The 12,662-nt window shown below is 52.6% G+C and overlaps 6 protein-coding genes across 6 annotated transcripts; 2 read left to right on the top strand and 4 right to left on the bottom strand.

Annotated features, from left to right (window-relative positions):
• Positions 1–28: 28 nt before the first annotated feature.
• Positions 29–1,301, top strand: Aspvir_002977 (cytochrome and DOMON domain-containing protein; the record flags this gene model as incomplete). Its single annotated transcript, XM_043274566.1, has 2 exons — positions 29–62; positions 109–1,301. 2 exons carry the CDS (start codon positions 29–31, stop codon positions 1,299–1,301), a joined length of 1,227 nt encoding a protein of 408 aa, XP_043130501.1.
• Positions 1,302–1,823: 522 nt separating this feature from the next.
• Positions 1,824–2,903, bottom strand: Aspvir_002976 (DUF1295 domain protein; the record flags this gene model as incomplete). The annotated part of the gene is made up of 2 exons (XM_043274565.1): positions 1,824–2,151; positions 2,209–2,903. 2 exons carry the CDS (start codon positions 2,901–2,903, stop codon positions 1,824–1,826), a joined length of 1,023 nt encoding a protein of 340 aa, XP_043130500.1.
• Positions 2,904–3,237: 334 nt separating this feature from the next.
• On the bottom strand, positions 3,238–5,998 carry Aspvir_002975 (putative DNA mismatch repair protein; the record flags this gene model as incomplete). Its single annotated transcript, XM_043274564.1, has 3 exons — positions 3,238–5,108; positions 5,154–5,542; positions 5,592–5,998. The coding sequence occupies 3 exons, from the start codon at positions 5,996–5,998 to the stop codon at positions 3,238–3,240; spliced, it is 2,667 nt and encodes an 888-aa protein (XP_043130499.1).
• Positions 5,999–6,345: 347 nt separating this feature from the next.
• On the top strand, positions 6,346–7,837 carry pfa4 (putative palmitoyltransferase with autoacylation activity Pfa4; the record flags this gene model as incomplete). The annotated part of the gene is made up of 5 exons (XM_043274563.1): positions 6,346–6,680; positions 6,727–6,898; positions 6,950–7,249; positions 7,300–7,378; positions 7,434–7,837. The coding sequence occupies 5 exons, from the start codon at positions 6,346–6,348 to the stop codon at positions 7,835–7,837; spliced, it is 1,290 nt and encodes a 429-aa protein (XP_043130498.1).
• A 40-nt stretch (positions 7,838–7,877) lies between these two features.
• On the bottom strand, positions 7,878–10,404 carry Aspvir_002973 (transcription factor domain-containing protein; the record flags this gene model as incomplete). The annotated part of the gene is made up of 7 exons (XM_043274562.1): positions 7,878–8,802; positions 8,849–9,004; positions 9,052–9,659; positions 9,703–9,794; positions 9,846–10,066; positions 10,120–10,236; positions 10,286–10,404. The coding sequence occupies 7 exons, from the start codon at positions 10,402–10,404 to the stop codon at positions 7,878–7,880; spliced, it is 2,238 nt and encodes a 745-aa protein (XP_043130497.1).
• A 268-nt stretch (positions 10,405–10,672) lies between these two features.
• On the bottom strand, positions 10,673–12,108 carry Aspvir_002972 (NAD(P)/FAD-dependent oxidoreductase; the record flags this gene model as incomplete). The annotated part of the gene is made up of 2 exons (XM_043274561.1): positions 10,673–11,536; positions 11,587–12,108. 2 exons carry the CDS (start codon positions 12,106–12,108, stop codon positions 10,673–10,675), a joined length of 1,386 nt encoding a protein of 461 aa, XP_043130496.1.
• Positions 12,109–12,662: the final 554 nt, after the last annotated feature.

Raw genomic sequence — 12,662 nt, 5'->3', positions numbered from 1 at the left:
CAGTAACGATTAAAGATCCACCTTCACAATGCGTTGGAGTAGACTTCTATATCTGGCATTTGGTACATATCTCCTACCTGTGTCTCCGAACAAGTGCTGACGTGACAGCTCCCCTTGCCGCCGCCCAAATCTACTCTTTTTCTCCCGCAAGCGATGTCGTCTATAGCGTGATAGTACCTGAAAGCACAGTTTCCTCCAACTCCGGGCCGATCTACTTCCAGATCCGCGCACCCACCACGTATCAATGGGTGGCTCTTGGTCAAGGCTCGCAGATGGCAGGCTCTAACATGTTCATCATGTACGCCGCCTCTGCGAACAATGTCACCCTCTCTCCCCGGTCTGGCAGTGGTCACTTCCTGCCGGGCTACAACCCAGATGCGCAGATCGATCTCCTAGACGGTACTGGTATCAGCAACGGGTCCATGACCGCCAATGTGCGCTGCAATAACTGCCTTCAATGGACCGGTGGCTCTCTGGATCCGTCCAGCACCTCAAGTAGCTGGATCTGGGCAGAAAAGAAGGGTTCCGCGATCGACTCCAGCGATGTGTCGTACAGTATCACACAGCATGATTCCGAGGGCGTGCAGTCTGTCAACATGGCACAGGCCAGGATGGCTACCGTGGATGCATCAAACCCGTTCGCTGGGCTCAACACGACATCGACCCCACAAACAGCAACAGGGGGGAGCACAACCTCCAACTCGAACTCGGCATTAATAGCCCACGCCGTCCTCATGAGCGTCGCCTTTGTCGTATTATTCCCGTTCTTCGCTATTTCAATCCACATCATCCCCTACTCCAAGGCCGTCACGCGCATCCACGCACCACTGCAGCTGATCACCCTGGCTATGGCCATCGCCGGACTCGGACTGGGCGTCTACCTCGGCATCGATACAGACCAAATGGACAAGTACCACCCGATCATCGGCCTGGTCGTTGTCGGCATGCTGGTGCTCTTCCAGCCGCTCATGGGCTTACTTCAACATATGCGTTTCCGACGCACCGGCGGAAAGGGCGTCTTCGCATACATGCACCGCTGGCTGGGCCGGGCGCTGATTGCCCTTGGCATCGTCAATGGCGGGTTAGGATTCCTGCTTACCAAGAACTCGGGCCAGGGTGCGCCGAAGGGGGCGATCATTGCCTACTCGGTTGTTGCGGGTGTCGTCGGCCTGGCGTATGTTATTTTCGTGATTGTGCTTCCGTTCAGGTCGAAGAAGAGTCCTGAGGCGCAGAAGGAGGTGTCCTCGAATGGGTCCGGTGAGGGAACTAGGTTGCAGGAGAGGAATGCTGTCAGTGATTGATGAGGTATGAGGTATAGATTTACGTATATTTGTTTTGATAGTTTTGCATTTGATTGAGCGTGTTTAGTAGTATATGAAGGTCTACTGTTAACCTTAGAGAACCTAGATGAGTGAATGTCCGAATGGCTATGCGTGCTTGATGTAACATCTGTCCGCAGACCACCTAGGAAGGCGCTCATGGCTATACACGTAGTCAAAATATATGGTGCGAATAAAGCTACTATTCAAACTTTACCTGCATACCACATGCACCTTCAGTTCGACGGAGCGCGGATTTCCAACACCTGCTGCCAACTCTGTCAAGTCATGACAAAGTGCTAGGGATCCGTAATTGTTGCGATTGTTGTATAAAAACTACAAATCTTAAGCCCCAGAGGATGAGACAGCCGTGACCATCAGATGGTTATACATTTGGTTTTATAGAATAGGTACAAACCCCACAAATACTCAGCACATCCACAGCGGCATACATAGAAAATATGAACCATAATTAAGGCCTTGATAACTATATACATTAAGAATCTACTGACCAAACGAAGAACGCACCACCTCCTCAACAACAACACCCACAAGCCCACTAGCGACAACAGCCCACGTCCACGGATTCGCCAGCTCCGACAACGCAGGCCAGAAGCTGTTCTTCTCACGCCGCCACGCCTGCAGCTGCGCATACTTGTGGGGATCCTGCATCCTGTACCTCTCCTCCTGGCTCGCCTCATTCTGCGCATCGCCGCCAACAACACGCAGGAAAACGTAGTTTGCAATCGGGCCAAGCAGGACAAGCGGGTTGAACGTGTTCGCCGCGTTGAGGACAACGAATGATAGGTGGACGAGGGTGTCGCCCAGGTAGCTGTAGCATGGCCATTAGCTTTGGTCTTTTTATGAACAGGGGAATAGGAATACATACTTCGGATGACGGACGATGCTCCACACACCATGGCGGCAGAGATCATCGCGCTCCTTGCGATGCAGCTCCACCTGCGTATCAGCCAGCGCCTCCATCGCGAAGCCCGCGCTGAAGAGCCCGACGCCCAAGGCGCGAAGCACGCCGGACGTCTCCGCGTCAAACGCCACGCTCGACCAACTCATCCGGAAGGGCAGGGTAAAGGGCAGCGAGATGAGAGTCAGGAACGCCGCTTCGGGGAGATACATCTTGAAGAGGGCCGAGTTCCAGAAGCCGGGGTCCTTGGCCTTGAGCTCCTCGTAGCGCGGGTCGTCTCGGCCGCGGGCGAGAGAGCGCGACACGATGCGGTAGAAGAGTCTCGTGCCCCAGGCTGTGACGCAGGATAGCAGGACCTTTTCGGTCCAGGGGATGGCGTTCATGGCGCTGGTGAAGGTGATGTTGTTGTGGTACATTGGTTCGCCGACGGCGCTCCACCAGGCGTTGGCGACTTGGCTGAGGGGCCAGAAGTAGTCTTTGAATTCGCCGCGGTCGGTCGCTCGGGAGAGGGCGTAGGCTGCTACGGAGAAGCCGGAGTGGAGAGTGAACGAGGGGAGGATGGTTGATTTGAAGATGCCGACATCGCTGGTGTTGAGTTTGAGATGGGAGCGTTCGTCCGGCCATCGGTCGACGTCGACCAACGGCTGTGCGCCGGCCTCCATTTTGAATATCAGTGCTGTTCAATCGCTATGTTGATTGAAGAGATTCCATCTTGTTGTTGATGGTGGTGTGCTGGGGTTTTGTAGGTCGAGTCAGTGTTGATGTCAGGATTATGTAACGGTTCGCTGCGGCCATCTGCCAAACAAGTTATTGGCCCTACGGTGATGATATCATCGCTATACATAATTTTATGGAAAATTATACTCTTTAATAGAAGCATTGCTCTTTAGGAAAAGGAGTTGTGGTGTTGATTTAGATTAATTGAGATGCATCTATATCTATACATGTCATAAGTATACAGACGTTGCTATCAAGCATTAGGTAAGTAGAGAAGATTCATGCAGATGCAGATGAGCTACCCATATCAAGGTCACCCAGATGCTGATGTATATCGGAGGGGTTTATCTGAATAGTAGGGATGTCTGAACCTTGCGTAGTTCGAAACTTTTGCTTGATTAATGAGGACAATTGACTCTCCCATAAGCTTAGGAATTGTAGATCCGCAGCAGTAAACCCTGCGAAAGTATCTTCCTCTCGTATATATAGATCATGTTCATATAAGTCGCGAAATTGCTCGGAGATCAGACGAATATCTGCAGGCTGCACCAGGCATAAATCATGCAATTCGCACCCCTCGGCTATCTTCTCGAATGGTAACTTGTTTGTTTGGATTCGTCGGATTTTGGCCGAATCCGAATCAAGCGTCCTTTGATCATGCGAGCTCTTATTGCGCATGAGATAAGACCTTGGATCATGTGGGTTCAGACGAGGACTTGAGCTGTCGGTTACAGAGATCAATTGCTCCGGCTCGGCATTGCCGTTATTGACTTCGGGCTGCAAAGCGGCTTTGGCAGCAAGATATCTGCTCACATGGGGTGAATTCGCGGCGGACGCATTCTTTCTCTGCTCCCGCAACTTTGTGATCACTTCTCTCTTGCGCTTCTCAAAGTCAAGGACCCTTTCCAGGTCGGGGTTATGGTCAGCATTCGCCAGTCCGTGCAGATTTGCAGACCATTGGTCCAGCCGTCTTGACGAAGGCTCTGAAGCGCGACTCCGGCTGATGACTGACGATTCGACTGTGCTCGTCGCCTCCTCAGATGGTCCTGGACTTCCTGAAGTCACTGTGGGATTCTGAGGGGCCGTTGTGGCTGAAGTGACTGGCGGACGTTCAGGTTGTGCAAATCGGTTCTGCGCTAGCTGCGACAACGGAGTCTCATCATGCTCGTTTTCCGGACGCTGCTCAACCGGTTCCTGAGGAACTGATGCTTGCGTGGTCTTCAAGAACCACGTATCGAGAGCACCGTTACCATAACGCTCTTTGTCGCGCTGCCTTGAAGCTCTTAATCGTGCGGATGGACCGTGTAATGGCGTGATTGGCGAAGTTTGCGTCAGGTCGGAGACCGAAGCAGAAGAGTGAGACTCGGCTGGGGAGTGTGACAGTCGATTCGAATTAGGCGTAGATGCACTCGGCGAAGCGGAATGTGCTGAGCGCAACGGAGATGCATCAATCGTAGACCTGGATTCCAGTTCCTGCGCTGCACGAGGCAGCCGTGCGGACCCTGTTGGAACCCTCGACGGAGCTTTATGGGATGGAGCTCCAGAAGGGGCATACAGTCGTGTCACTGACCATGGATTGAGGCCCTCTAAATCTCTGGCTCTTGCATGACCAGAGGCACCTGGAGTTCCATCGGAGAATAATCGCTGTTCGTGTCGGCCATTCTTCGGGCTGCTCCTCATATGAAAAAGTGAGCTAGCAATGACGAAGCTTGGTGGCTTGTTACCGTCATTCACAGTTTCGACAGAACATTCAGGGGTGTCTTTACGAGCTAAAAGTAGTTCGAAGGCGTCATTATTTGCCGTCCTTTCTTTCCCTTTGGAGGAACTCTTGCGCGTCTCAGTTCCAGCAGGGGTTTCACCGTAAACGTCCTTGAATAGATCTTCTGCAAGCGAGAGAACATCTTGCTGATTCTCAAATAAAACATCGTCCTTGGCTGGTTCAACATTCACGTCGTAACAGGCTTCCGGGCAGCGGATTTGCAAGCAAAGGAATGGATCTGATATGTTCGAGAAAGCGCCGCTACGCGAAGCAGCTGCTCGTAGATGGGACTTGTACAGTTTTGAGATTTCCTGTCCAATGCCCCGAGTTGCTGAAAGAGGTCTGCCGTCCACACTGAAGAATTGACTCGCATTATTCACTTTTGTGTAATCTGCGCTCATTAGCCAAGTTGTAGTTCAATGGGTGGAGCAAATACCTGATCCAGGATTCGCAAGTATGGCTGTCAGCTGAAAAGAAGAGTCATTACCACTCCCAGACTCCTCATCTAAATCGTTTCCACACGGCCACTCCTTGGTTACGCAAGCAGAAGCGACCTCAGTGCCGACAACTTTGAGTGCTGCGTCCATGAGCGAGGCATTTTTTCCAGGGGCGTAAACCCAGTTCGCCTTTTCGCTAGGAGCTTTAAGAACCTTCAATGAGAGCCTTATAGTGGGTTGAGCGATGGCATACGACTGTATAATTTTCTTGATCTTGGCTATTGTCTTTGCGGTACTTTTTAGTATCGTTTGCCTGCGGACTGGTATGTTCTTGAAGAGATCCGTTACTCGCACGGTTGTACCAACTGGATGCGAGGCACGTTGAGTACTTCAATATATCAGCACAGCACGCTCCGAACATCCTCCGGACAACGTACCTGAGGAGCTCGCCATTTCTCCCATATTTCATGCAGAAGCCAACTGGGTCCGCTTGAACTCTAGTCGTGACCGTCACTCCTCCGCAAACTTCGGCAGCACTGGCTAACGCTTCACCTCTGAAGCCTAGCGACTTTCCGCCGAGTTTCCTCAGATCATCGACCGTCTCTATCTTGCTGGTGAAGGCGCGTTTACAGACGAAAGGATGATCCTCGGACGGAATGCCATGTCCATTGTCCTTTACCTGGATGACGTCGACTGTGTTCTGGGAGATTTCTATAAAAATTGCAGTGGCGTGTGCATCAAGAGAATTCTCCAGCAACTCCTTGACAATGGAGCAGGGGTCTGAAATGACAGAAGTTGAGCCAATTGCTCGAACAGTGGTCTGGGGAAGGGCCGCGATCGGCATCCTCAGCGGTGATGACGCGAGACTCGGATCATTCTCTAGATATATTGAGCCTTTTCATGTTCTATTGATGAGAGCCACTTAAATACTGATAAACTCGATGAGTATATTTCAGAAGTATGCTCGAAGATAGCAGGGATGAATGGCCGTCGATATTTCCACGCACGCTTCTTGTAGAATCTAGGTCACGTGCTTGCTGCTTAGTCAAGAGAGTCAAGACCACCTGCACCACGTGGTCAGCATCAACAACACTCCTGAAGAATTATCTTGAAGCCGTGCTAGACGACTTTGGCATCAATCAAGTTTCCTTCGATGCATGAGATCGTATAGATGAATATGCCCCGATCAAAATGCTCTGTCGCTCGTTCAACATTTCGCAGTTGGCCATTCCGTTCGTCTCCGCGTTGATCAGTTTTCTTGCGTACACGTCCCAGTTATTTTTCTACTATTTCAAGGAGGCACCCCTAAGATCGCAAGAGTTCTGGCGCCTGAACATCTTCGCTCTGTGCATCTGGGTATGCTATTACCGGGCATGTACTGTAGATCCTGGCCGGATACCCAAGGATTGGATGCCCTCAAACCTTAAGCAATTGGAAAAGGATTGCGCAGGGGGCAGGCAGCGCTGGTGTCGTCGATGCGAGGCTTTCAAGCCACCGCGAGCGCACCATTGCAAGACATGTCAGAGGTGAGTTTTTGTGGCTCGAGCGTTATTCCCGACTCACAATTTGCAGGTGCATTCCGAAGATGGACCACCACTGTCCGTGGACATCGAATTGCATTTCACACTTTACATATCCTCATTTTATGAGGTTTCTGTTCTATGCTGTAGTGGGCATGGGCTATCTTGAGACTCTTCTCTTCGAGAGAGCTTCGATAGTCTGGGCATCGCGCCATCTCCCTAGTGTATGAGCAGGTTGCCCGCTTGATTTCTGGTGCAAGCTAATTCCATTTTAGTACCTCGGCCCTAGTTTGGGACAACTGGCCCATCTCTTCATTTTATTGGTGGTGAACAGTTTGACCTGGCTTGCACTATTTATTCTTCTGCTTCGAAGTCTCTGGTCCCTAGCTCTTAACACCACCACTATCGAATCGTGGGAGATTGAACGACATGAGACACTACTAAGACGAGCTCGACATTTTGGGGGGTATCTGTCCGGACCAGGCGGTATCCAGCTCCGGATCAAGAAGCAGGAATTTCCATATGATATTGGCATATGGTCGAATATCAAAGCCGGAATGGGCGGGAGTGCGAACGTTGGTTCAGCCTCGAGATTCTTGACAGGTGCAACGCTGACGTCGTCCAGGTATTGAGTTGGTTCTGGCCATTTGCAGCTACTCCTGACCGGTCGACTGGTCTAGAATATGAAGTAAATGGCTTTGAGGGTGAGTGCACTGTACAAAGTACAGGTGGTATAAACTCATCGGTTAACGCTGGCAGACCCCAACCTATCGTGGCCGCCCCCAGACCCTGATCGCATTCCATTTCCTGCAAAGCGGGAGGATCTGAGCGCCGCCATTGCGGCTGCCGATGCTTCGTATCATAGGGCCATACAAGCGCGAAATAACCAGCTGTCTAATGATGCCAGCCATTCGGAGGGAGCACATAACATACAGCGTCGGAAACGCTTCCATGACCGGTTTAATGAAAATAAGGCGAAAGAAAGGGATTCTGAAAGTGAGAGTGACTCTTCTGATGATGGGGAAGCACAGGATGGTGAGGAAGGCTGGAAGAACTCTGAAGGAGACCGCCTCCGTGATTTTGGAGTTGACGAGGAAGTCGACTTTTACGACGAGGAAGACATTCCTCTAGGCATTTTGATGCAAAGACGCAGACAACAGTAACCGGGTGGTCAGCATGTGCTGTATGATAGGGTGCCTTAATTCACAATGATTGACTCAAATCAGGGTCGAATCTCGGATCATGGAGAGACAGAAAATCCCCCAACATCTGCGTTTCCGGATGCTGCAGCTCCCTTGGCAATGCACTTCCTCCACCGAACAGAGCCCATTCAGCCGCACCATCAAACAACCTCAAAGGGCCCAGATTCGCATTGCTGTCTGCCATACCCGAGGGACCCATCTCGCTTGTCGGCCACCCTTGCTCTTGAATCGATCCCGCAACCGCTTCTTCTGAATTGCAATCCCCCTCATTCTGCCGCTTCCACATGGACTCCCATTGCTTAAACTCCTCATAGTCCGAGGCTACTTTGCCCACCTCATCAAACGACCTTAGCCTCACAAGCGCCCTCTCCAACGCCTCAATCAACTCCACCTCCGATCTCGCCGACTCCCCACTGGCCGCCATCTCCCGAATCATATCTAACCCAACCCGTAACGCCTTGCGAAAATGATCAGAGCGATCCTGGATCGAGTACGCGATTAGCACGAGCAGCGCTGCTCGGCACGAGCTGTATTCTATATACGAGGCGCGCGCCAGACCAGGGCCACTGTCACTGTCGCGGAGGGTGCTGCAGATGGATATTGCGTCGGCGGCGGCTGTTATGCAGCAGATTACCAGTTCCTGGCGCGGCGTGGGCTTTTGAGCGGTGCCTGAGGGGGGAGTAGCTGGGGTGGTCGGGTTTGACGGCGAGCCTCGGGACAACAGAAATGGGCGGCCGATGAACATGCGGAGGAGGCAGTGTTCGAGTTTGAGGTGCGCTGTTGATCGGTCGACTGGGGTCTGGGAGTCGTTCTCTTGGATTATGAGCGGGAGCGCGGACCACCATCTTTCTAGGTCGTTTTTCCTGTGGGCGAGTCGTGACAGCAGGAGGGGGAGGTCCTGTTTTGGAGTAGTGCGGAGGAGAGATCTGCGGTTGTCAGTATATCTGCGCTTTACTGGTAGAGTGGACGTACATTTGTTTATAGAAATCCTCCAGGTGATGCGTGAGATGAATAGAAGCAAGCATATATGGGGCTGTCAAGTCTTGTTCACCCAAATCAGCCGGCAAATGCGTGTCGACGTCCGATCGCAGCATTCCCAGAGGTCGGCCATGGAATATAGATATTTTCCTACTCCGTCAGCAACACTACCAAACGAAGCGAGAGAGAAGGAATACCTCTCCATCGCATACGCCGTCCACCACACCCTATTCCTCGTCTCCATCATCGCCGCACTAAACGCCTCCCCCACGCACCGGCGATGCATTCCATTCTGCATCGCCAGCCGAATCGTCAGGTTGATATACACGTACCCCAGCCCCGCCGCATCAATCGGCAACGCATACGCCGCAAAGAGCAGACAGGCCTGCACGCTCTCCAGCGAGGACACCTCGATGATCTCCGGCAGCAGGCGGATCGCTTCCTGGTAGAACATTGTGCCCAGCTCGTCCTCGGAGAAGTTTTGGCTGGACGAGGCAGGGGCGGACTTTGCTTCGAGGTAGGCGTACTGCGTGCCGATGGCGAACACAGTCAGGATGATGCTGAGGACTGGGGCGTCTTTGCTAGTGAGGGTTTCCGGGTTGGTGTAGAGGGCGGTTAGTCTGGTGAGGAGCCATGGTCTGTCGACGTAGAAGTAGTGTGTTACGGCGTGTTTGAAGAAGATGCCGATGAGGAACTCGGCGATGTGGCGAGGGGGGATGCAGGAGATGGCGGCTGCGAGGGTTCGCGAGCTGGATCGCAGCTGTTTCGCTCGGGGGTAGTTTGATATTTGGTTTGGGGGTTGAGTCTGGACCAGTTAGTATGTATGGAGGACTGCGGCAGAGACATACCTGGCTCAGGGAAGTGGAAGCGGCCATCCTATCCTCGATCTGACGCTTGACGCGCATGGAAAAGTTCCAGTAGGAGAATTCTCCGGAGAAGTCTGTCTATAGTCAACGCCAGCCGTCTACAACGCAGAATAGGAAAAACGCACGAGTAACGGTATCCTCGACCGGGTCGATCGTGCACTCCTCCTCTTCCATAGTCAACTCGGCCTCGTCAGTCTCCGGCTGCGTCTCCTTGTCCGGCTCGTCAATCGACAATGCCATCTGCCTAAGACTCTTCGTATCTAGCGCGATCCCCTTGAACGCGTGTTTCAGGATCCGCTCCATGTACATGGCCCGCTCCTGCAGTTCCAGAAACGCATCCCGAGCGCTAGCAATGTCAGCCCGCACAAAGTACTAACTAGTGAGTACTGACGATCGTACCTGATATCCTGCGGTACAGGCATACCCCGCACGCGACAGGGACGGCCAAGGTGCGAACACTTCCTGCACGGGATTCCTCCCTCGCATTTTTCTTTCCATCGGCGGCATTGATCGCAGCTGTATGGTCAGATTGGTACTTGGTACTTGATTCTGGATGGAGGCCTACGCTCTGGCTGTGCGCTTTCTCTCGTCTGTTACTTTGCGCCGTTTGAGTCGGGGTGCGGGTGCTTCGGTGCTCGATTGCACTCTGGGGGGAGAAGGTATTGGTGGCTGGTATGCGCTCATTTTCTATATTAAAGTGCAGTGAAAAGAGTAGATTGTGTGTTATCTGTGAACAAGAATGCACTGAAGATTGCCACGTTGGTGTGGACCGTGTGGCTGCAGCGTCGACAGGGGCTTATCTCCCGGTGGCGAAGCTTAAGTTTGGGACTGATAACGGAAGTGGTATAAACACGGGGTAAGGTCGTAAGGATCCATTGATAGTGACTAACGCTAATCTAAATAGGAACTATATTTATGATGCACCACACTGGCAACTGGCTAACCATCTAGACTACTGCTTGGTAGCAGGAAATGACCCCGTCCCAAGAATATCCCCATCCTCTTCTTTTCCCTCCTTCGCCCTCTCAATCCGCTCCCTCGTCGTCTTGAACAACCTCGGCATCCCCGTCTCCTCAAACTCAACCCTCTCGCCCACCATCCTCGCCAATCCCTCCGCCGCCAGCCAAACAACTGGCATCCCATGCCCATTCAACCCCGCTAGGATGAACTGCCCCTCGTTCTCCGGCACAGCCCCAACATGCGGGTTCGAGTCATATGAGTAACCCATGACCCCAGTCCAGATCTGGTCCACCCTCGCCCCGGACTCCTCCCACCCGCGGAACGTCCGCTGCATGTACCCGTCGTAGAAGTCCTTCGCCGCGTCGATGAGCACGCTGTCGTCGGTGTTGTTATACCACTGTTCGCGATGGGGTTTGAAGAGCCCCGACGCGCCGCCAACGATGATGCTCCCGTCTGCGCGGGGGATGAGATATGACAGGACGCTGTCCTTGGTGCGCTCGATGTAGGAGTTTGTGAGCAGCGGGGCAGGTTTTCCTTCTGGGACGGCGATGCGGCAGCAGATGCCTTTGCAGGGGATGATGTTGTGTTTGTACTGAGGGAGGAGCGAGGAGACGTAGGCGTTGGAGGTGTGGATGACTTTGTCGGCGTGGAGGGTGCCGCGGGGGGTGTCGATTGTGAATTTACTGTTGCTGTCGCCGGCTGCAGATGGTGTAACTGCTGTTGCTGGGGTGTGGGTTTGCAGATTGACCTTTCCTGACGCCAGGAGCTTGGTGAGAAGGTGCGTGATGAACTTGTAGGGCCAGATGGTGGCCGCAGTGTAGGAGGCACAGGCCACGGCGCCTTTGACGCCGCAGATCTGATCGCGTTAGTATGATATTGTTCGCATGATTGGAGATTCAGACGTACCCCTTCTACATTCTTTCCTGTGTGAAAGTCAACATCGTCCATGTACGCAAACCCATACTCCTTCATCCGCTCGTACACCTTCCTCGACGCCTGCGCCGCTTGCTCATTACACCAGACATCGATCGTCCTGGTGAGTGTAAAATCGCAGTCGATCTGCTCGCTCTCCACCAGTTTCTTAATCGCTTGGACATGCGCAATCTCAAACTCGGCAATTTCCGCCGCTGCTTCGGGTCCAGCGCGGTCAATATACGTGGGGATATGTCCGTACAGATCCGGGCGCAGATGGCCTCCATTGCGACCGGTGGCACCAGAACAGACACCTCTTGCCTCTAGGATCGTAATTGACTTGATGTTGTCGTGGTTGTGTAGTAAATGCCAGGCGGTGCTCACGCCCGCATACCCAGCGCCGATGATCACGACGTCGCTGTGCGTCGGGAGATCTTCGGTGGAGCGATGGTTGTGTAGTTCGTGGGGGTTGTTCTGCCAGAAGCAGGCAATGGGGTTTGAGGGGAGGGTGGCCATTGCTTGTTTTCTATGTTCTTATCACTATGGTCAACTTTGACCACTGTAGAGGTCTCATATATACTTATTCTGGCGACGTTGTGGTCTGACCAGGAGTTGTCTACCTATCTGCTGAGATACTCCGGTCAAGCCCCGATGATCCACGGACCACAGTTTCACCTCCCCCACTTCTCCTCTCTTTTCTCCGCTGATCATCCTTTATCTTTTCTTATCTTTACTGTGCGATCTGCAATTCTCCGGTCAAGTCCGGTTTATCATCATGTGACCCTGCATCATCCGGTCCAGATCCGGTTGGTCGTGGTGTAACTATCCCCAGAAGCAAGGGCTTTAGGTTGCGGTGGCTACACGAAAAGAGGGGAAGTCGAAACCTTGAGATAGGAATTGCAAATGCATCGTCTTCATTGGAAGACCATGTCAAGCTATCTATCACACTCTAATCTCAAAGCTAAACCATCACCGGATGAGCTTGAGCAGAGAGATAAGACATTGGTTAAATATCGCCAACTGGCCACGGGATCACCTTCACTCCAAGGTCCCCAACCTACTTTCAAATT

Source organism: Aspergillus viridinutans, assembly GCF_018404265.1.
Source record: "Aspergillus viridinutans IFM 47045 DNA, scaffold_13, whole genome shotgun sequence".
In the NCBI taxonomy this organism is placed as follows: domain Eukaryota; kingdom Fungi; phylum Ascomycota; class Eurotiomycetes; order Eurotiales; family Aspergillaceae; genus Aspergillus; species Aspergillus viridinutans.
The sequence above is the reverse complement of the archived record's forward strand: the minus strand, read 5'-3'. Positions and strand labels throughout refer to the sequence as shown.